Source organism: Uranotaenia lowii, chromosome 3 (assembly GCF_029784155.1).
Source record: "Uranotaenia lowii strain MFRU-FL chromosome 3, ASM2978415v1, whole genome shotgun sequence".
NCBI classification, from domain to species: Eukaryota; Metazoa; Arthropoda; class Insecta; order Diptera; family Culicidae; genus Uranotaenia; species Uranotaenia lowii.
This window is the reverse complement of record NC_073693.1, coordinates 63452941-63477803: the sequence shown is the minus strand read 5'-3', so window position 1 is coordinate 63477803 and position 24863 is coordinate 63452941. Positions and strand designations below refer to the sequence as shown.

Below are 24863 nucleotides of genomic sequence, written 5' to 3'. Positions count from 1 at the left end.
CATATGTATGTATGTTGAATGTTGGTTATCGACCATGGGTGCACGGATTCACCGCAGTTTCTGCCTCAGTTTGTTTTCAAATGTATTCTCAGATTATTAAGTTCGATAATATATTTCCAAAGGGTCACATTTAGTACAAATTTGTGACTTTTGAGTAGTTGAAGTATTTGTAGTAATAGTTAGAAACTTTAATTTTTCGAATACAACAAGCGCTGTATTTCTATGATTTTTAATAGTATATTGTGATTCCCGGGAAAAATTTCCTGGGTTCGAAATAAATATTTTTGCACTTTTAGTACATTAATTATTAACATACTTTTTTCCATACTAGTACATTGAATTTTGAAGAGCAAAAGCATTACATGTTCTCATTATTATACAATGTAGTACCCTAGTTTGAACATGAGTTCCATAGTGTGATTCAATTACGTTTTATCATTTAAACAGTATTTATGTTTACAGTATTAATGTTTTCAGAACGAATGTGATAAGGAAACGGTGCATGATGGTGAAATAACAGTTTTATTTGAGTCCTACTTATTTTAATTTATAATTCCGTTAACTCTTCTGAATGTGTACCATCGGAATATCGTTTTCGATATTGAACCCTAAACGTTCCCCTTCCCTCTTCCAAATCAGAAGAGAAAGCTAACAGTTGAGTCACCGCAACTATTACGACTCCTTCCTCTACTAAATAGTGATCCACTCGGCAAAATGAAACTTATAAGTAAAATGCCTTAATAACACTAGTTTACAGCATTTTTGAACTCAGTAAACTGAAGGTCATTTCCCATATGAAATCGGGCGCTGAATCCGAAAATGAAATTCAAAAAAATCTCAGTAGAACCGTTTTTGAGTTATGCTCCAAATATGAAATTTCGAAAAAATTAAAAAAGTTCTTATACTTAGTTTAAAATATCTCGGATGACATAACAGTAATTTGAAATCTCTCTTTTGCATATTAAAGGTGAATAAATTTCCTATTGATCATTTGAACACTGTTTTTGCGTTTGACCAACAGTATTGTTGATATTAGTGACTTTATGAGAAAAAAAATTATAAAAAACGCATGTTTTTAGAGAAAAATTTGTTTCAACGAAAGTTTTAGACTCGATGGTAGCATTTGAAAAATCTAATTTTCTTTTGCGCTTAAATGTCAATTTAAAACAAAGATTTCAAGTGGTTATTTATCAAAATCGGTTGAAAATTGAAGAAATTATGGCTACTTTACCATAACTGTAATTTTTGCAGTTTTTAATAATTTAACGAATTGCAGTACACTTATCATAGTAAAGGAAGAATGAAACATGATAAATCTCACTCGCTCCAAGGCAAAATTATTTATTAGCTTACCAGAAGGTCACATGCCAAGTTTCAGGAAGATCTGACCATAGGCAGGGGTTGCTTGAGTCTCAAACGTGAATAAAATTTTGAGGTATTTTGCCCGGAAGGAACGAAAAATACTGGTTTTTCATCAATAACATTTTTCATCACTAGCTGATTGTTTTTTATGGTTAATTTTCTTAAAGCCTAAGTTGAGACAAATATTTCACCCGAAGACTGTAACTCGATTGGATTTGAAACAGAAAAATTATTGCGGTTCAAAGATTGTATTTTGGTCAAAAATTGGCGTATAAAACGCAATGCGTAAAAAGTACTCATTGCGTGTTGGACAAAATTTGCGGCCTTTGAACCGCAATAACTTTTCTGTTTCAAATCCAATCGAGTTACAGTCTTCGGGTGAAATATTTGTCTCAACTTAGGCTTTAAGAAAATCAACCATAAAAAACAATCAGCTAGTGATGAAAAAAGTTATTGATGAAAAACCAGTATTGTTCGTTCCTCCCGGGCAAAATATCTCAAAATTTTATTCAAGTTTGAGACTTAAGCAACCCCTGCCTATGGTCAGATCTTCCTGAAACTTGGCATGTGACCTTCTGGTAAGCTAATAAATAATTTTGCCTTGGAGCGAGTGAGATTTATCATGTTTCATTCTTCCTATACTATGATAAGTGTACTGCAATTCGTTAAATTATTAAAAACTGCAAAAATTACAGTTATGGTAAAGTAGCCATAATTTCTTCAATTTTCAACCGATTTTGATAAATAACCACTTGAAATCTTTGTTTTAAATTGACATTTAAGCGCAAAAGAAAATTAGATTTTTCAAATGCTACCATCGAGTCTAAAACTTTCGTTGAAACAAATTTTTCTCTAAAAACATGCGTTTTTTATAATTTTTTTTCTCATAAAGTCACTAATATCAACAATACTGTTGGTCAAACGCAAAAACAGTGTTCAAATGATCAATAGGAAATTTATTCACCTTTAATATGCAAAAGAGAGATTTCAAATTACTGTTATGCCATCCGAGATATTTTAAACTAAGTATAAGAACTTTTTTTAATTTTTCCGAAATTTCATATTTGGAGCATAACTCAAAAACGGTTCTACTGAGATTTTTTTAAATTTCATTTTCGGATTCAGCGCCCGATTTCACATTAAAAATGTTAATCAGTTAATCAAGTTCACAATTTTTTTAAAATTTTGTAAACTAGTGTAATCAATCCTATGATTAAAAAAAAATCAACAAAAGTTATATGAGTGCATTTTGAAGGTATTTTATCTATCGGTTTTCTTTATTAAGGAATATTGAAAATATTGTTTGTAGTTTTTTTTTTATTATTGGAGTTTCAATAAACAATGCAAATTGTTTCTTCAACAATTTGTATTCCCTGATTTTCAAGTTAGTTTGTTCTTTGCAAATAAGTATACCATACAATCACTTTTTCTGCTATAAATGGTTTTATAATTCGTTGTTGTCAACCGAGAATGAACTTTTTTTTAGATTGTTGTATATTGCGTTTAAGAACCGTGAACACGAAGATCATAAAGCCACATAAAATCTTTCACAAAAAATTAAGTTACTGAAAAAGAACTAGAGATGTGTCGATCTTATTAATTAAATCATGCATGTAAGCACATACTTAGGTAGGAACTGCGGTGAATCCGTGCACCCATGGTGGATAACCAGCATACATAGGTTCTACCTCAGCTAAATGGTGTCCAGACACTAGATTTACGAAGTTTTTGAGCTAAAACTATGGTTAGTGCAAGATAAACTAAGAGTAAACATTTATATCTAGCTGTTTTGTGTGAGGAACAAAAAGGTATAACCATTTCATGTTGTTGCAAATTTGCAACAATTAATATTTTGGCTGAATACTCGAAATGTGTGAAAATTATATTTTTTCATTATTTTTCCCTTCAGGTACTCATCATTGCCCTCTATTGAGAATTTTTTCAAGAAAAAAAAAATCATGAAATGAAGGGTTAAACCAAGCTATATTTAAAATAGTACACTGTCCGCTGGTTTCATGTATTTCCTCAGATTTGCCTTCATCAAAGCCCAAAACTTTGTAGCGTCTCGATTTCCTTCGGAAGTCGAAGCTGAAACAAGACGACAAAACTCTCAAAAACCAACAGCCACTGATTTTAATCAGGACTGAATCCCACTTCGTGCTAAAGGAAAGTGAAAATTTTATTAGCAAAATTGCGTAACTCAACTTAACAGCACTTAAGCGCCAACAACTAAAAAAGTTGATGTGCTGAAGTCTCTTAAAACCCGGACTCTCTTCCCAGGGGTGGGCTTCCAAAGAAGACTAAACAAAATGGTGTTGGCGAAATGAGGGAAGTTTGTGTAGGTTCACGAACTTATTCGCCGTGGAATAGCCGTAGTTCTCCGCAGCATAAAATGACCAAACACAATGCTTAAAAAGAGGTTCACAAAGGTAACTAAAATTCAAACTTATCGATAAAATCGTCCTTGCACCTGCACACAAGCTACCGCCAGAGAATTTCCCGGGCTGGGGTTGGATGCCAAAACGTATAGGCCGTTAACTCCCGAGATAGTCGTTGACTGGAATCACAACTTGCGCGGCACGTACTACTACGACGAATTTACGGGGGAAAATACTTGAAGGCAGTAGGGTAATAACCGCCTTACTCCGATTTACTCAAAATGCAGCTTATTTTACAAAAACCGACCGAACAACTCCAGGATCAAAATGCTAAGCTCCCCCAGGTTTTCTTTTTGGTCTCCAAGAAAACTCCATTTTCAATCCTCCCATAGAAAAGCCACCTTTGGTAGCTCGTGATGACTGTCAGAATAACGATAAGTTATTCCGTAGTCCTTATGGGTGGAATTTCCATTTTACCGAAATTTCACATTTCAGCACACAAAGATCCACTCCCAATAAGACTGACATGATACATGTTCAAATTATGCATTGGAGATACTACGGATATTAGCACTTTGCCTACTACGGGCCGTTACAACTTCTCACACGTAAATTTTGCCATTCATTGTATATGTGGTTATAAATGGACGAGACATTTTACCGCACTCACATATGCACACACCATAACCTTTTATCCAGATTTTCAGTGTAAATGGCTTTCACTGATGCAGAAACATCCTTTCCCTTCGGTGAGGTACAAAATTGTGTTTCAGGCAGAGTTTCATAGTCGAGTTTAAGTAGGATTCACCATCATGATAACACAACCCGATTTCTTGGTCAGAAGTTTGTCGTAGAGTTTCCGAGCCCTCGGTTTCACGGACTCAGCCTGTTATTACTTCTTTTTTGGCTGCTTCTGTTTTCGATGTATTGAAGTCGTTGAAGTCCAATTCGCTCGTTGGGGCGCATAATGTTAGTCGACGAGGTACCTAGTTTCTTAGCCACATTCTGTACTGATGTCGAAAGATACCGCTTGAAGTGATCCTTGATTTTCTTGTCCATTGTAGGGCCAGCATGGCCAGGTTTCTTACCGCATCTCGGAAAATCTGCGAAAGTACCTGTTCTCCATACTTTTTCAACGCGGCTTGAACTTCTCCGACACTTACACCTTCTTCCTTAGCTAGTTTTCTGATTGAAAGACTACCCACAGTACCTCATTTGAGCACAATCCGTTTTCTTTGCTCGGGAGTAAGGCCACGAATTTTTAGATTTCTTCGCGAAAACGACAAAAAATGGCAACATGGATGTAAACAAGAGCACGCAGCCAAAATTTGGTCGAATACTACACGATTTTTGAAATAACGGTTCTACAGTGTATTTATAGTTATCGGAACAGTCTCTATTGCAACGATTCCTTGATACTGTTGTGAATTGGTATACTGCTAAATTACAGGCCTTAAGCGATTCAGAGTAATGTATTATAATATTTGGGAGTACGAAACTTCCCTGTTCATACGACTATAATATCCAAGTTGAGCAGCTTCATCGTGGAAATCAAATAAAGGACCTTTGCGCTGTTTTGGATAGTCAAATCATATTACATATTACTATGTCACACTTGAAAAGGCTAACCGAATGCTGGAATCATACGTCTGAGTAAGGAATTTACTGATCCTATCTGCTTATGAACATTTAATTGCTGCCTGGTCCTTTCAATATTAAAATCTGATGTGATGGCCATTTGAAGCTGTATGACCAGCGCCTTTCGAAGCGATTCCACGGGAATTCGCGCATTATGCGCTGCGTGATCTACCTTAGGAGCAAGCCCATGCGAAGGGCCCGTCCATGGGGGGGGGGGGGGGGTTGGGTTTTCAAATTAAAATTAAGCTTCACAATAAAAAGAATACCAAAAATACACATTAAATAAAAAAATGGATTTCTAAAATCATTTTCTTACTCATTATTCTCACACAAACTCAAAAAAAAAATACTGTTAAATAAATCAAAATTCAAATGAAAGGTCCGAATCAAAAATGTTTTCTATAATTCATTGATTAATATTTCAGAATAATGTTTTTTATTCTAAGCAGGAAATTTGTTTCTAAATAATTTCATAGCAGTCTAGTTCGATAATTTCAAATAAATATTCCCAAAATACAAATAAATTAAATATATTGAATAATAATTGTCATTCATCCTAATTAACATTTCATTTCTTCATTTTCAAGTGAAGAATTGATTGAAAAATTCTGCTGTAGGGTTTTGAATTTAAAAAAAAACGCGATTTTAAATGTGAATTTTTTATTAGGATCAAATATTTAGCTTTAAATATTGAGTTTATTCGCCTCTTCAAGGTTTATGTTTTAAGGAAACCATAAATTAAGAATTGTAAATATGAAATGTATGTAAATAAGAATTGGAAAATATGATTAAGTACAAGTATTTTTAACATTACTGCAGAATGTTAACAACATTTGGTTAAAACTTGCAAAAAGATTAGATTTATGCTTTCAAAATATCTAAAATTTAATTTGGTTTAATATTTCTCTAACTTTTTTCGCAGAACTCAAAATTAATTGAAATCTTGAGAAAATTCAATAATTTATTTAAAACTTTCATTTTATAACGCATTGTTTTTGCTTCAAAGTTTTGTCAAAAAAGTGCGAAACTTTCTTTAATAAATTAAACCTTTTTCAAAATTAATTTAAATTACAAAAGCTGATTGAAAAATTGAACATTTAAATTCAAGGCACCCAAATAATTCAAGCTTACATTTTAGATTCACTGCACCTCGGAAAAATGTAAATTTTGTGGCCTTTTGGTAATTTATCAAATAAAAAAATTGTTTGAAGTTGAGCATTGAGAAGAACAAGGAAATAAAAACAACAGAAGTTGAAATTGGTTAGGTAAAGAATAACATAACAGGGCTAGAAGTTGGTTACTTTTAAGTGACTTTGTCATAGTTTTTTGAGCTTGAGTCACTCACTAGTTACTTTTTCGAAATTTGGTCACTAAAATCACTTGTTTTTTTTTTTAATTAAAGTATAAATAACTCCATTATACCTTTTAAAATCATTTTTGCTTATTTTCTGAATTTTATTTTACAGGTCGAACTCGATTATCCGTTGACGCGACTTTTTTTTTCAATTGAAAGTGAAGGTTAGCTTTTTTAGCGTTTTGTTAAAATAGGTAATTTTTTAAAATCGAATTTGAAATGGACGTTTTTAAGCTCTAAAATGTGAAATTTAATATTCGAGAATATAAATAGAACATCCCATTCTATTAGGATTCAAAAATTTATATTTTTTCTAATAGGTATGATTTTAAAATCGATTTTGTCTTTGTTTAGAATTTGATGCTTGGGGATACATTGATCAGTCTCTATTTTGACGGTTTTAACGAGTTTTCTTGATCATAAAAGATACAAAACACCTTCATAATATTGCTAGACTTAGGCAGTTCGTGTGTTAAGGCCGAACAACAATTAAAATCGAAAGATGGGTCATGATGTTGCATAAATTAAGGGGCTAAATTTTTAACATTACTTATAAAATCTTAACTACCAAAGAATGAAATTTTGCCTTAATTCAATTCTCCAGGACCTCGCACTATTCCCCTTTAACTTTTCCTTAAAACTCTACCATTTGATAGGGTATCTAGCAATTTTATCCTAGACTGGTTTACTCTTGGAAAACGTCCCTATTTTTTCAAATATCAAATATTTACTTCAAAATACAACATAAAGTGTACCAAAACTCTAAATTTAATAAGGAAAAAAGTTGAAAAGTCACATAAATCACCTGCTGCTTCTAAACGCTTGGATTTCATCAGGGAGGGGGTTTGTTTGCGAGCCTTTGACAAAATAGATATTTCAAGAATTTGAAATAACATTTTTACTTACATTTGAAATTTTCAAAAACAAACCAAGTTTTTGCCAATTTGAAACTCAGCCTGTAGGTTTTTAAACGTAGAAAAGTTATTAATGATTATGTGGCAAAATTCCTTGCTGATCAAAGCTACCCCGGTGATCAATGTTACCCCGTTTTACGGTACGATTTTGTAATCTGGTTTTAAGAAAACCATTGAGACACCTACATCCGTCAGATGGTAAAAAACAAAGGTTAAAAAAAATATGCGAGCAATTTTTAATGTATTTACAAATAATTAACTGAATATTCCAAAAAAAATCCATTTTCAAGCTTACTTAGATTAAGATTTCTTAATAGATGAATAATTACTCCAGACATTTTGATGAAAAGACTTTCAATCAAAAATTTTGGCAAATAGGAATAACTTTCGACTAAACTTTTAAAATCATCAACACATATTTCAAGTATTAGCTGTAAACATAAGTGGCAACACTGTAGAATACTTACAAAAATAATGTTATGGAGGTGTATTCTCAATGATGATTTTTATCGAAGACAAAATACAGTTTTGAGTTCAGGGAAGAGAATTACAGTATCATCATTCTACATTTTTTTGATTCTTCTTAAAAATTCATATGTACCATATGGACATATTTGATTGTGTTTCTAAAATAAAAAAAATGATAACGAACTGATTTTATATTTATTGTATGTAGGTATTTAGCTTTGAGCTGTTTCCTGAAAAAAAATTTATACTGATAGAAAGATTGCCTTTTTTTTGTTTTTGCTGAATCCCCAATCGATTTTTAAATATCGGCTTATTTTCGTCGCGCTCATCCGAAACTGTGCAGCTTTGGAAATAAAATTGGGATAATGGTTCTGCGAACCACAGAAAAAATTCTAATTTTCAAGAATTTCGAACGAAAATCCAAACGACTCTCGGGATACTTATTTTTCCCAGAAACTTAGAATTACATTTCTACGTGTGCACAGGAACTTCAATTATTATCACTAGTTGTGCAATGTACAAAAAAGTGAAACAAAAATGCTTGAAAAAAAATGAAATTTATGGAAAAAACAATTGTGTTTCTTTCTGCATTGGGATTGACATTAAAACTAGATAGAATAAAGAACCAGTGTGAAGGATAGCACAATTCACGACAAATCACAGGAGAGAACCGTTTGGAGCTTACAGAAAACTGTAAAAACTCCCTGCAAATTACGGGAAAACATAGTTTTGAGCCTACAGGTGAATTTGACAGTTGTTTTCTTGAGCTGTTTTTCTGTCCTGAAATCGTCCAGTAAATTTAGATGTCGAAAACACGGGACGAAATCGTTCGAACCACACGAGAAAGGATTAAGTGTTAAGGTAATTCATTCCAATTTCTTTAAATTTTAAAACCAAGTCAATATGTTTTAACAGGCTATCTGCAATTGACACAGAATAATAAAATAAAATAAACCAATTTATTTTTTTTTTTTTAAAGTTCAAAATGCCTGCCAGAATTACTTTATTTAAATTTTGTGTTAATTTTCAGAATTCTCTAGAATTAATCTTTCTGGAAATTAATAAATATTTTTGGTAAAAAAGAAAGTTTTGACTACTATTTCGTATGTTTTGGTAGAAGAAAAAGTGCAACTTATAGAATAAAAACCCAATTTCGGCTTCGCAGTACCCCATTTTTCAAAAAACAGATTTTCCTTACTCAAATTTAAGTTTTTTCGATAATTGATAGATAATATTTTCATGGGACACACTTGGTCTCTTCAAACCCTCAGTTCTTCAGTTTATTAGAATGAGGATTATGATGTTTAAAATGTGCGCTTCGGGTCATATTGACCCGAACAGCTTTGTGAGGATAAATTTTACCCCTGAAACACAATACTTAAAGCAGTCAGAAAAAATATAATCACCACAGACAAATATCTCAAAATTTGCTCCCCAATTTCTGGTACCATAGAAACTTAGATGAAAAATTCAGACCAAGTTTAAAAAAATGCAATTTGACTGATTTTCTACGACAAACGTAGCGAGTATGAAATTTGAGGGTGGATTGCTTAAAAATAAGCATATTTCATGCGGAGGTTATCTAGCCTTCATTCGAAAAAACGACAAAATCTTAAAATGTTGCATATGATTCCAAATAGCATGCCCAACAGCCATGTTGCCATTCTCCAGAGGCAAAGGTTAAATGTTCTAACATTCCGGAAGACATTGTTGCTCGACTCCGTTATCTGAATGCAGCGACTGTTGTCCTTTCGACTAACTTTAACTATTGTGTGTCTCTTCCTCTGTGCCTTTCATAATGTTGCCGGTGGCTGCTTTTGCAGCTTTTATGTGTCATCACAACACATTCCTGGTGTACCAATCGATGCGGGACGCCACCCTGGAGCGCTGGGAAAAGGTTACCCATCTGTCGGTCGGATTCGCCTGGCTGGTGGCCACTTTGTTTGGCATTGCCGGGTACTGCACTTTTCGGGCGCTCTCGCAAGGTAAATTTGAATGAATGCAAGTCGGTATGCAGAAACTTGTTGTAGAACACAAAGATTGTAAAATTTTAGGTTTTTCCATCCCGGGTCTCAGCTCATTAAAACCAAACCCATCTTTTTCAGGCGACCTGCTGGAGAACTACTGCTGGGACGACGATCTGATGAACTTTGCCCGGGTGCTGTTCTCGATTTCGATCCTGCTGACGTTCCCCATCGAGTGTTTCGTGTCCCGGGAAATCGTGCGGACCCAGATCAAACGGTTCTACTCGCAGGAGGTGGTGGTGCAGTACGATGCCGACAAGGATCCGGCCCACGCGACCGGAAGCGACGAGGACGAAAAGTCGGTGGCCACAACGTTGGCGATTGTGTTTGCCGCCTTCATCATTTCGCCCTATACCGAGTGTTTGGGACCGGTGCTGGAGCTGAATGTGAGTAGTAAGAACCATGAAGATGAAAGTGTTTTTGGAACGCCTATTTCAATTTTTGAAAATTTTATTGGTTTTCAGTTTACCATCTTCTACAAACATGATAAAACAGTCTAATTACATCCAAAATTTGCGATAAGAATTATTTGATGATTTAACACTTAAAAGACCAGCGTCTTTCTTCCTTTTTGGAAGATCCTAAACCTGTTGTAGCATAAAACTTAACAAAAATTTCTTCAAATTGAAGAACATCATAAATTACTCGATTCCGTTAGTATATAATTTACGGCCATAAGCCAGGCAATGAAAAAAAAATCATAATATTTTAGTTTTAGATTTTTATTTACTTGTTTGATTTTTTTTCTCCAAGTTGTCATAATTTTATTATTAAAAAAATAAAGCTCACATGTTGAAGCAAATACCAAATTAATTACTCGTGATGAATTTCAGCTTATGAGGGCATAGTGGTGCTAATATTTTTGAAAAATCCTCTACATTTCATTCAGTAACCTAAATTTCAGAGAAATATAGTAGATAAATTGCAAGTTTCAGTGTTCAAGTGTTGAGTAGCACAATAGACTGAGTCAATTTGGGGTTATTTTTGAATTTCTAAAACCCTGAGGTCTGAAAAGCTTTGCTTTGGTTCAAAACTCGTCCAGGACTTTTTGACGAAGTTTTAAGTAACTTGAAGATAAGTAAATTTGAACTTTAAGGTTTGTATGGGAAAATTGAATGTTTTGTAATGAAAAATCAACATCAGTTTTGTTTTTCCTGTGGAAGCTAGTCTGCTCATAGTTTTTGTGCCAATTTATAAATTCTTTAAATGAAATTTTCCACTAAACACTTTTGTCGTAAATCATAACTTCTTATCTTATGTATGTATGTATGTATGTATGTATGTATGGTTCCCCCATCGGTAGCAAGGTCCTGCCTATGTCTGTGTGGCTTGGCCTTCGAATTTCTTCTAGGGCTTCCACGGTCCGATGGTTCGTCGAAGGAAGGCATCCAACCCACAAAAACCTACAATGGCCGGCTACCCGTGCCGCTTGCAATAATTCCTTTGGGTTATCCCCAGATGCATTCCTTCTAAATAACAAAATGGTATGCTTTATATAAGGAAAATATGTAAACAAATTGCATAATATAATAAAATGTATATGATTATAATTATGGAATATATATTTTTTAAAAGGATACGGATCTGAAATAAATGTTTAATTAGGATATCAAGATCGAATATATTATTGCACAAGTAATTGTTGTATTCAATTATGTTGGTGTACGGATGTTTCATTGCCTTCCCTAGCACTAATTTACATTAGTGGGTTGATATAAATTATGCATAAGAGTTTTGTAAAATCAGTAGAATGATATCTTTCATATAAAATTAATTTTTAAAACATTTCAGTACTGAGCTTTAAACATTATTTGTTATAAAACTTTATGTTTATTTAATAAAAGTGAATTTATAAACAAACAACACAATAACATATAAAAAAATTATAACTAAAAATATTAAATTAAGGAAATAAAATATAACAAAATAAAAAGTAAAGCAAAAAATACTTAGGTAGGTAAATGAAATAAATATAATAAAATAATGTAAAAGATAAAACTTCATGAAACCAGTTAATAAAAAAAACCTGATAAAGTTTAACAAATTAAAAATAATTCTTATTTTGGGTCTTTAATTTGTTAAGATCACTTATTAAGATCAACTAAAATTTCTGATGAAAATGTTTTCAATATTACCTTTGGAGAAGATTTGAAAAGATAAGAAACAGAAAAACACAAAATTATTAAGTCCGGTCCGGTCCGGACCTGATTTGGCTATTGTTAAGGGGGGGGTAGGGTCTAACACTTTCAAAAAATCGATTTTTTAATTTTTTTATTTTCTTATTGTAAAACATTTCAAGAATGTTGTGTCAAATTTTCAAGTCAATTGAAGCAAAACTGTAGAAGTTATAGGCCTTTATCCCCTCCTATCTAATACTGCAAGAAAGCAAGAGCAGAAACTTCAAACGCGTTTTTCTCGAAAGCACATTTTTAAAGTCCGTGGACATCGCCATTTGAAAACTACTTATCCGATTCTTTTCAAATTTGGAACATATATTCTACATATCAAATACCAGACCCCAACGTTTTTCTTTTTTTGGTTTTTTTACTTTGGGGAGATTTTAGAGGTGAAAAATGGCAGATTTTTAAGTGAAAAATCGTAGTTTTTACTTCAAACAGCCACAAAAATTTCATGAAAATATTTTTAAGTTAAATAAAAACGTTGGGGTCCAGAAAAACATCTATTAAAAATATTTTGCTCTGATTTTTTGACTTCGGATGATTCTGTGCTGAGATACAGTGTCCACCGCAAATCCTGTTTTCTAAAAGGCATCCTCGAAAATGCTCCGTCACCGGCTCATTTTTCAATATGTTTCTACGAAAAAATTACTAAATGTTCTTTTAACAATGCTTTGTATAATGCAAAAAATTTTAATACATTTGTTTGAACGATAGCTCTAGAAAAAAATCGTGAAAATGGTGTTTTTTTATACCCGTTAGACCCTACCCCCCCCTTAAGTTAGTGAATCTGATCAACAATCAAATTCTTATTTTGATTGAATTGAAAATAATCGAAAACATGGAAGTTCAATACCTCAACAGATATATTTTGTAAGTTTCCGTAAAATCTCTACCAGAATATTTTTAACAGTCAGAGAGATAACATTTTAGTCTACCTGTTTCTAAGATAAAAAAAAACAATTGATTTTAAATTTTCTGTAATGCTGGAATTGTTTTAAAAATTACCATAGTGTTTTAATAGTATCTATGTCAAGTGTTTATTTAAAATTTTAAAGTGCATGTTAAGCTTACTAACCTGTAATATAAATTAATCATGAAAAATAATAAAATTTGTAAATTATTTTGAATGTTTTTGTAGAAATTCACTACTTACTTTAAATTGATCCAAAGATCAAAAGAAAATCAGAGTATGTATGTTCAATGAAAATTAGATTAGGTTTATAAAATGCTGAATCACCAAACATTACCACAGCGCAGTTATTATTATGATTGAACTTTGATTGCACGAATTAAATTTTAGTAAAAACATCTAATCGACATTAGAAGGAATATGCTTTTTGTTTGTGAAATTGAAGACGAGTCTTGAGTCTGCTCAACATAAAGAAGATCTGCTACTCGCCGCAACAACCAAAAAGCGCAGCTATCGCCCAACGTGGGCCCTATATAGTAGCAAGAACACAAACCTGCACGAACCGCACGAACGCAGAGAACATAAACCACATTGCAAAAATTGCAAGTCGCGGATTGCTACGATCGAAAAAAAAACTAATTCATGCTAGGCTTTTCCGTTCATTCAAAAATTAATGGATAAATACAAATAACTGACACACTCACAATCCACAGTGGAAAAAACCTTTTTGCTAAGCAATTTTTAATTTGATCTCTACTAAACTCACTTCAATACAACAATTACACCATCAAATAACTTGTACAAATAATAAAAATTAGGTACATTATTCAAAATGAGCGGAAACAAGTAGGCATATGAGTGAAAATTGGAAATTTCTCACCGGATTTGCTTTTCGTTCATCATCCCAAAATGTCGCCACCACCAGCTATATTCCCGACGAACAGGTGAACATGTTTACACACGATTCGGCGACTACTCTTTCGCACCAACAATCATCACTTCTAGCAAATTTATTTTCATTATTCTTTTCACCACGTATCTAGAACCACTTTAAACTCCATGAAACGTCGATCCTGTCTCGTTCTTATCTTATGTATGTATGTGTGTAGATAATCTATCATGGGTGCACGGATTCACCGCAGTTTCGCCAACGTGCGCTGAATTGCATTCTTTAGATCATGAGTTCGGCTTATCTTCAATGCAAATCACCACATATTCGACATCATGGCTTCGTGTGAACTGTCATGTTATGAATGTGTTTTGTGTATGTGTGAGCCTTATTTGGAAAACCAGACAATCAGTTTCGCAACCAAATAAAATTCATCACATTTTCAGTGTAATGAATCTACGAAAGGTATTTCGCACTCGTGTATATACCTGGCCAGGTGGCAACTGATTATTATTATTCATTAATGATCCCGCGCCGATCATCCGGTGTATAGGGCCGAGGTAAAAGACCTCCACTGTTGACGATCCGGAGCCAGCGTCTTCACCTGGTCCCAGTCAAGATTCTCGTCGACAGTTCGGATTTCAGCGACTAGGCTTCGCCGCTACGAGTTTTAGGGTCTGCCTCTTCTTCGATGTCCTTCTGGATTCCAGTCTAGAGCCTCTCTGCAAATCTCGTTTTCATCTTTTCGCAGCGTGTGCCCAATCCATCTCCACTTACGTTCCCGAATCTCGATTTCTAGAGCCCTTTGATGACACCGGCGATGTAGTTCCTCATTCGAGATCCAGTTGCCAGGCCACCAAGCGCGGAAGATATTCCGCAGGCAGCGATTTACAAATACTTGCAGTTTTCGCGTCGTCACCGCATATGTGCACCAAGTTTCGCACCCGTACAGCAATACGGATTTGACGTTAGAGTTGAAGATTCGGATTTTCGTTCGTAGAAAGATCTGACGTGATCGCCAGATGTTTCGGAGACTCGCAAACGCAAATCGGGCCTTTCTGATCCGGGTTTCGATGTCTTTCTTGGTACCACCATCGGGCGTAATCTGGCTACCAAGATACTGGAAGCACTCCACTTTCTCAACTTGTTGCCCAGCTACCATGAAACTGGAGAGATTTCCTGTGTTGATCTCCATCGACTCGGTCTTTCCGACATTGACTTTGAGACATGCTGCCTTGGAGCTTTCGGTGAGGTCATCGAGTTCGCTCTGCTTGTCTTGTTGTTTTATGCGTGTGAAACAATATCGTCAGCCAGGTCAAGGTCGTTCAGTTACTCCATTGTCGTAGGATTTCGCGGCAATCCTCGGTTTGGTCTACAGTGAATCGATCTAGTCAAGATCTAATCCATTACGATGAAAAAAAGAAGCGGTGATAAATTACACCCTTGTCTAACTCCAGCAGGTACCGGGATTGGATAAAAAAGAGATACCGTCGCGCAGGACCTAACACGAAAATGCTTTGTACTGTGCTTCGATGAGATGAATGTTGCAGTATCCCAAATGTCAGCGAAAAGGCGGTGCAACATTTGTGCTGACAAGGCAGGGTCGGCCTCCAGCATATCAGCAAAGATGCTATCGATCCCAGGTGCTTTGTTGGATTTCATGTCTTTGATTGCCAGCGAGGGCGCTTCCGAGTTGATGCCATTTATGCGTCTTTCTGTTGGAGCATCAATGGCATTCTTGCATTAGTCCTTGCACCACTGAGGCGGCGAGAAATGTCATATAGTAATCGGATATCTCCATTGGCGGCGGCTCTTTCTCCCTCTTCGGCTAGGGAGTTTGTCCAGGCTCTCTTGTCTCGTCTACAAGCTCGTTTAACTGCCTTTTCCAGCTCCGCATATCGTAAAAGCGAGTGGCTGCTTTAGCTGACCCGGTATATGCCTGCTGAATTCCTACTTTCGCCTTTCTGCGATCATCGACCATCCTCTAAGTTTCATCCGACATCCATTTACTTCTTCTTCCACAAACTTTACCGAGAGTACCTTGGCTCGTCGTGATAAAGACATACTTGATTCCACCCACAGTACAGTTCTGCGAATGTTCTGTCTGTCGACAGTTCCAAGGCTCGAGATTCCAGTTGTTCTACGTATGCCCTTTTCACCTCTGGATTCTTCAACCGGGCGGACGTCGTATCAACATCCGACATTCTCTAAGTCGTATCTTCCTTAAGAAGAGGTGGTGGTCAGTGTGTGGGTCACCTCTATATGAGAAGCGCAGTGAATATTATACGACACCTCTACGCGCACGGGTACTCATCATGAGCGCGTCGTTACGTATCGCTAACGCAATGGACCTCTGTTATACCTAAATATACACCGCGGACATGTACAGTTGCGTTCAAAAAAGAATGAAATCGCGTGAAGCTGCGCACTCACTTCCAACTTCGACAAGCTGTCATTTCTCTCTCGGTTGATATTTTTTCATGAAATTTTCACACAATCTAGTTCAACTATCCAACTAACGTTCTGCAAAATTTGAAGAATTTACAATGACTGGTAACAAAGATACGGCTATTCCCGTAAAAAAGGGAAATTTGGAGTTGCTTCACTAAGTTTGCTGTATCTTGTACAGTTTTTATTGAAAATTGGTCAAATGATGTAAAAATGTTTGATCTAGTACCAGGCCAAGTTTTGTCGAAATCGAATAACGTGATCAAAAATTGTGCCTGTTAGAAAATAAGGTTCATTATCGCCCAACGAACGATTTCATTCTTTTTTGGACGGATGTTTGTATAGAAAAAATCTTCATCAATGTTTTCTTGGTTTTTTCTCACACAAAATAAAAATTTATCACACCGAATGTTGTAAATTGGTAGAAACTCCATTTGTGCTTTATTTAGGAATAGAAAGTGTGTCAACAGAGTTCAAAATAAGAATAACAGTGTTTCAGAAATGACCTGCTAAATATACTGATAAACAAATTTGATACACAATTAAAACGAGTATTATATTTGCTCTTGTGTTTAAGTACCAGTTCTGTTGGAACAATTTTTATTTCTAAACGAAGTAAGAATGAAGTTCCTAACAATTTATAAGATTCTTTGTGATAAATTTTGATTTTGTGTAAGAGAAAACCAAGAAACATTGATTAAGATGTTTTCTATACAAACATCCGTTCAAAAAAGAATGAAATCGATCGTTGGGCGATAATGAACCTCAGTTTCAACCCGGCACAATTTTTGATCACGTTATTCGATTTCGACGAAACTTGGCCTGGTACTAGATCAAACATTTTTACATCTTTTAACCAATCTTCAAGGTTTTTCAAGGAAAACTGTACAAGATACAGCAAATTTAGTGAAGCAACTCCAAATTTCCCTTTTTTACGGGAATAGCCGTATCTTTGTTACCAGTCATTGTAAATTCTTCAAATTTTGTAGAACGTTAGTTGGATAGTTGAACTAGATTGTGTGAAAATTTCATTAAAAAATATCAACCGAGAAAGAAATGACAGCTTGTCGAAGTTGGAAGTGAATGCGCAGCTTCACGCGATTTCATTCTTTTTTGAACGCAACTGTATATATCAGCACTTTGGCATTATGTGGTTTCCACAGTCAGGTCGTTTGTTGCAAATACTAAGTTACCTTATGTGCTGGTCGATGGGGGAAGAGCGATCCTCCGATCACCATGTTGTTGTTGCCACAAAATTCTACAAACAGTTCTCCGTTTTCGCACATCTGTCTAAGACTATGGCGCCCCATGATCAGGGTTGCCAAAAAAAAAATCATGGCATAATTGCATCCTCGAGACCAATCAACAAAATTAAAACCTGTTTATTCACAAAAACGAAAGACCAAATTCCAAAATTAAAACAGGCAAAGGTGGTATATTCAATTCCTTGTGAATGCGGGAAAGAATACTGTGGAAAAACATCTCAAACTCTGGAAAAAAGGATTAAAAACCATAAAACGAGTCTCAAACAAAACAACAGAGCCACAGGACTAACACAACATGGCATAGAACAGAACCATAAGTTTAACTTCGACAAAGCATATATTTTAGAAAGAGTAAACCAAGAAGGAAAACGAAAAACAGCTGAAACACTACACATAAAACTCAAAAAAGGAAGAACAGTAAACATCAAGCAAGATTCGATTGAAATTTCTAAAATATATAGCTCTATTATTAAAAAACTAAGAGAGACGCCACAATTCGCAACTAAAACGACGGATTCAAAAACGACGTCACCGAACACGACGACAACAAACAACATCACGACGACACCGGGAATGATAGACGCCAGCTGCTAGAAGCGATTCAAAACCGGACTTAAATCAAGTAAGACATCCGTTCAGGAAGCACGCGGCGATACAAATCGTAAGTGCAAAAGTGCAGTGAAATTGTGATGGAATATTGTGAAGAATTTTTTGTATTAATTTAAGTTTTTGTTTAAAATATAGTTTTCTGAGAATGGCTGAAGGTAGTAGGCCGGAACGTAAAAAGAATTGTTTTTATTTGATTTCAAATTCACCGAAAAGCATCAACTAGAAAAGCCAAAAACAAAAAAAAAATCTGTGTTTTTGAGAAAAAAAATTCTGACATTCTGTGATTTTTCCCAAAAGTTCTGTGATGCTTTTCTGTGACGCTATTTCCGTCAATTTCATTAAAAATTACTGATAAATTGGGTCTTTTTTACAATGAAGTAGAGTAAAATCAATTAAAACTACCAATCTTATCAAACTTTACTGAATTACAAAGTTTAAATCTAAGTTTTATATTAGCCATAAAAATAATCATTTTCGTATCCTTTCAAAATTCAAAAATTCTGTGAAATCTGTGAATATTTCAAAATTCTGTGTTCTGTGACACAGATTCTGTGATGAAAATTTGCTCAAAATTCAGTAAAATTACAGACTTTTGCCGAAAAACTTTTTTTTTGAGTTTTTGCAATTTGTATGAAAAATCTAACAAAATGAAACCGAAAGATCTTTTATTTATCATTTGAAAATGTTTCCCACACGAAAAATTAATAATAAAAATATTTATTTGAATACGTCAATCGTTATATATGAATATGAACTTCTTGGTGCCATTTTCAAAACAATTGTAAACTCTCATTTAAAAAAAAACGAGTATGTTGTATGTTGGTAATCTACCATGGGTGCACGGATTCACCGCAGTTTTACCAAAGTATGAACCATCTGCAAAGTTTATTTTATCAATTGAGCGTTACTCTGATGCCTCTGAATTTGACATACCCGGCACCATAGATTCGTGTTATCTGTTGTAAAGGTGTGAACTTTGTGTCAATGTTTGTGTTTTGTGAACGAATGTTCCAACCAACCTCCAATCAGTCAAAAATTTATAAAAATTTACATTTTTATAAATTTACTACAGGTATTCCGGCATCCGTGTATATAACTGGATGGTTGGCAGATGATGGATCATTCAAATATAGGCATATGCAAAATTTTGATTTTAAACACACTTTACATCTTACCTCTTGACTGAAACTCTACCTACCTTACCTGATATTATACCTTTTGATCTCCTCCGGCCTTATTTTTAAAACTCTCTATAACTTTCAACGAGAAGTGGCCAAATTGGTTCATTTTTTTTAACGAAGCAACTGATTTAACGATACAACAATGCTTCCAAAACACCAATCTCCGTCCTTCAATTTAAAAAAAAAGAGTTTCGAAAAATATATGTTATGGGTTCACTTGATCCCTTTAGTTCAAAAACAAAGGTATACTTTTCTTCTAAATGGATGTTGATCATTGCTAAGCGCGAAAATATTAATATTTATCTAATGACATATATTTATCCAATAATTTCCTGATAAAAAGGGCTTTTATCTAAAAATTAGAAAAAAATTCCGTTAAGTATTCTATAAATATAGGGTTGTAGACAATCTTTAAGAATTCTTTCTGTCTGACACTAATAAAATCTGAAATGAAATCTCATATGTCTAAAAAGTCTACGGAACTTTTATCTTAAGGTTTTGCCTAAGCTTTTGCCAAAACTTATGACACCGTGATCAAAGGATCAAGTTACCTTTAATAAAAGATCAAGTATTCTTTAACTTTCAAAATATCACATTTTTTTAGTCCCACGAAATGGTTTTCTAATTCATCTATACGGACTCATGTATCGATCTAACTTTTGCAGCACATAAACTTGAAACAACCTGCTGTCAGAAAATACAAAAGATGGCGATCTGCAAAATTTTTCCAAAAAAAAGATGAAGATAAGAAAAAGGGATCAAGAATCCCCATTCTTCCCTATTCTTACTATTACCGGTTCCCATCTTATGAGGGCTGCATGGGCCTGCGGGCTCACAGGAAACCAACCTCGTTCCCGATTTGCGTGTTCTCTTCGTACGCCAGATTAAAAATCAGTTAAAACGTAAAAACCAAAATGCTGCTTCCTTGAGCTATAAAATGAAATTCAATAAATAAGTTTTGAATGGTAATAGGTTTCCATTGAAGAATTTTCCTTAAAAAATGTCAAGCGAAAACTTTTTTTTTCTTCATATTTTATTTAAATTTTTAAATAAATTTACAGAATTTTCAAGTCAAACTATTTAAATATTTGAAATATTTTGAATAAGTTTGCCTATGTTTTTTACAAATTCAGAATTTTTGTTTTCTGGAAACATAATCATCTTGGAAGCCTATACTTATTTTTATATTTTTCAAATATTCTTTTAGATTGATCATGATGTTTCAATACATCTATGGAAAGTTCGAAAAATGTATAAAGCAGCAATTTTAAAGCTAAATTTTAAGTTTCGTCACCGTCCAAGTTATTTTCATTTCTATAGTCTCCTTTCTGTCGACCATACTTCCCTGATAGAACTCATGCTTGAATTTTCTGGGGTTATTGTGAAGTTAGGGGAAAACTGTACAAGACGCACCAGCGGGGTAAGATGGCCCATGTCAATTTTTCTCAAATATACACTAACCTACGGCTTCCAATGATGTTTTTCTTCATTTTTAATGTAGCAAACAAGCTTTTTCATCATTCAATAGATGAAAAGTTCACAAAATCTACTTTAGTTCTTAGAAACAGAGGAATTAATGGAATCAGCGTGAAATTTGTAATTTTTCATAAGTTAAATGGTAAAACAGCCTGCGCAATCTGACCAAACTACAGCTTATCGTTTTACCACTCATGTGCACTTTCGGAAGACTATAAATAATTTGTTGTATTTTATTCACTTCCTATAAATTTTATCAAAAATCAATCATTTGAAAATTGGGGCAGAATGCCCACAAGACCACATGTTTTACGCTCAAATTTTGTATGCTGTTAAATTTTGAGAAAACCCGAATATCAAAACAAAATGCCTTTCTTTTTATTTGCTGACTCCCAAATTAGGATAACAATGCATAATTATAACAAATTTTGTCCTTGTTCGAGTTAAAACGGTGCACCAATATTCGATTCGAAAAAATAATCGGCCGCCATGTTTGCCGCGATATCACTATATCAGTCAAAAAAATTGAATTTCGTTGCCTACTTGAAGGCGTTTTAAATATAAGGATATTAAAAAGTGTATTTTGAAAAGCGAAATTTTCGATGAGTTTAGCAATTCTAAATGATTTTCAGCCAAATAATTGTAGTTCACAAAAAAACGATGAACATGTAATTAAACATTTGGTGTTTCAATAATTACATTCCGTATAATCATTGTTCTATTTCTTACCACCCTTCCTGTTTGGTGCGTTCTGTCCACTAGTTTTGGCATTCTACCCCGCAGTTGGTTTTCTGGCTGTTTTATTTTTTTTACAAAAATATAGTCAAAATCGAGTTTTTATCATATTTTTTCTTTTCGATAATACGTAAATTTCATCCTTGAATCGTCGCCAACTTTCAATTTGGTTCTTAAATGATTGGTATCGCTATAAATAGCAATTTTGCATAGCTGGTGCGTTTTGTACAGTTTTACCCTATATTTTCATCTCATTTATAGCCAATTTTAAGTAATTTTGTTTTCTCATAGAGATAAACTAAAAAAAATGATGTAAGTATAAAAATCATGATCACGTTTATAAAATTTTTAACCAAAATTTTCTCATGATATTCGAAACTCATGTGAAACACTGTGAATCGAAAACGCTCACTGAAGAAGGTAGTAAGTTGCTATCGAAATCTATCGGTATATGAACTTTTCATTTACCGTGGTTGAATTAAAAGAAAACTTTCGATTGCTTTGATTCAGTCGAAACTCATGCTTTTTTCATGGTAACGATTTTATGGGTAAACCGGTTCAAATGTAAAGATTATATCACAGCAAATTTCATGTGTTACTCTTATATACTAATTAAACTAATCTTTTACTTTTATTCCAGGGTCTTCTGGCGGCCATTCCCCTTGCGTACATCCTTCCCGGGCTGGCCTACATCCAACTGAGTCCCCATTCGCTGTTTAGCCAGGAAAAGCTTCCGGCCGCTGGTCTGGTCGTATTCGGAACTATAGTGACGATTTCCGGAGCCGCCCTGCTGATGCCAAATCTGATCGGTGACTGTCGAACCGGTACCATCATGGGATACTGCCGAGAGGACGAACTGGCCATGAATGCAAGCTCCCTGGCTGCGCGAGCCCTGGCCATGACCCAACAGTTAACTACGCCGCCATGTTAAAGCGATCAAATATAAATGAGTGCAGCTATAAGTTCCAAAGTATTGTTTTGAAAATATAATAAAGAATAAAATTATTGCTTAGCATTATTTTTTTTTAGAATCTTTGTAAATTTTAAATCAGGAAGAAGGAGTAATAAACTTTTTAATTTTATTTTTAGAACGGATGATTGCCTAAAAGTCTTTCAAATCAAAACACTATTTATACAGGAAATCTTTTTTCTATACATTTTTCATATTTTCCAAACAATATTTTCCTTGAACATAAATGAAAAATTCATAAAGGAAAAAACTACACAAAATACAAACACGATTTCCTAGCTTTCTGTACCTGTTTCGTATACAGCCAACTGTTATACACTTTCAAAACTGAACTTAAATGCACATTTCACATTGAAATGAGTTGATTTTATTGCTGATCTTACTATCTCATTACAGGAGTAAACTTTTACGAGCCTACATAGACAGACAACTGATTTAGGGAAATGAATTTGTGAACATTTTGAACACCATTTTTGTAACGGCCTCGAGTCTCATTTACATGAATACAACTTTCAGTCACACAATCAATCAAACAAACAAACAAAATAATGGGCAGATGCTTTTTCGTACCAAATATGAAGTCTTTCAAGCCAACAAAAATGATAAAAAACTATTACACTTAAACACGTTTTATTGAGGGTAAGTTCGAGTCATTCGTCATGTAGAGGAAAAGCGAAAAATGATTAAACTATTCAGTCGCCAAAGTGAAGTGAAATCAAATCCGACCAATCAGACACTTTCAGTCGAAATCTTGAGGGAACACATCATTAAGTCATATCATTTTAAGAAGGCAAAAGCATGGAATGCTCTCGTTGGAAAGAGACCAGAAAAACGTTTTGAAAGGAAACAAATATAAACTAACTGTAAACACACATATTCCAATCGTTCCAATATGATACTCTAAAAAAATAAAAACAGAAACGATCACAGCAAAGATGAATCGTTTCAACTAATCACCGAACCAAGATACTGAACTAGCAATGTAATATTTACAGAGAAATACCCCATTATATACTGATCTCAAATAATATTTAAAGATGAAAACAACTGTTATACTATAAAAAAAATTTAAACTTACGATTGAAAATCAAAAGCACTGATGTCGTTATGCACCCGCCTAAAATTAGATTCAGAAAACAAAATGTAACTCTCACTTGAAACATAACATACCAATGAAAAGCGCCTACCCTTAGGCAATGAAGTAACGGTCATCAGTATTAGAAAAAAAAAGTCAGCTAAATTCGTTTATTCCATACCCATCCATGCTCATTTCACTGATCTAGTAGAATAAAGGAATTACTTACAACCGGAAGGTGTCAGCTGATGATGATTGTGTGTAGAAAATAGTCAAATATATTTCAATTGTTAAATTTGAAGCAGTAAAACAAAATTCGTAACAGCGATGCTAACGTGTTGAAAAGAGCAATGGATTCGAAAGTGAAGAGGGGCTCGAAAGTTGATTCGACCCATAAAACAATGTTGATAGAGATATAAAATTAAATGCTGGCAAAATAAAATTAGAAACGGCAAAGACTTTCATCTATCAAAATGAGCGATAAACCAAAAAATATATTGTAAAATACAAACTGATGAGAATAAAGTGAAACGTAGCCAAGTAGCCAAAAGTCGTCGATAAGTTAATTTATCGAAAGAAATCAAAAAGGGAAATTTAGCATTAGGTAATTTGAAAATTAAACATAATTTTTTATTTAAATTTGCTCAATGTATGAAAATAATAACAAAATTTCATGTCATGGATTTCAAAAACAATTTTATACTTTACCACTACTACTAACCGATTCTTGAGTGTAATCAGATAAACAAAATTAAATCCTTAAAACTTTAAACACAAAACTGAAATCAGATAAGTGAAATTCTTAATCCACTTTCTTTTCAAAGGATCTAGTACTTTATCAGTTAGAGAAGGATTAGCTTTTTTCTGCTTAAGAGCTATCGTAAGAATTATTCAAACTATCTATATTTTCCAAAAAAAAAAAAATGTAGAGATCCTAGCCTAGAAATATACAATAAAACCTTATGACTTTTAACATCCATCTTCATG

General features: G+C 34.0%; 1 protein-coding gene across 11 annotated transcripts in view; it reads left to right on the top strand.

The window, feature by feature from the left end:
• LOC129757898 (putative sodium-coupled neutral amino acid transporter 11) overlaps positions 1–24416 on the top strand; it is a 170532-nt gene extending 146116 nt beyond the window's left edge. For all 11 annotated transcript variants that reach the window (XM_055755284.1, XM_055755283.1, XM_055755282.1 and 8 more), the window contains exons 8-10: positions 9938–10099; positions 10220–10524; positions 22472–24416. In XM_055755284.1, coding sequence (XP_055611259.1) covers positions 9938–10099; positions 10220–10524; positions 22472–22762 — 758 coding nt within the window. In that variant the 3' untranslated portion in view covers positions 22763–24416. The remainder of the gene's footprint in view (positions 1–9937; positions 10100–10219; positions 10525–22471) is intronic.
• The last annotated feature ends 447 nt before the right edge of the window (positions 24417–24863 follow it).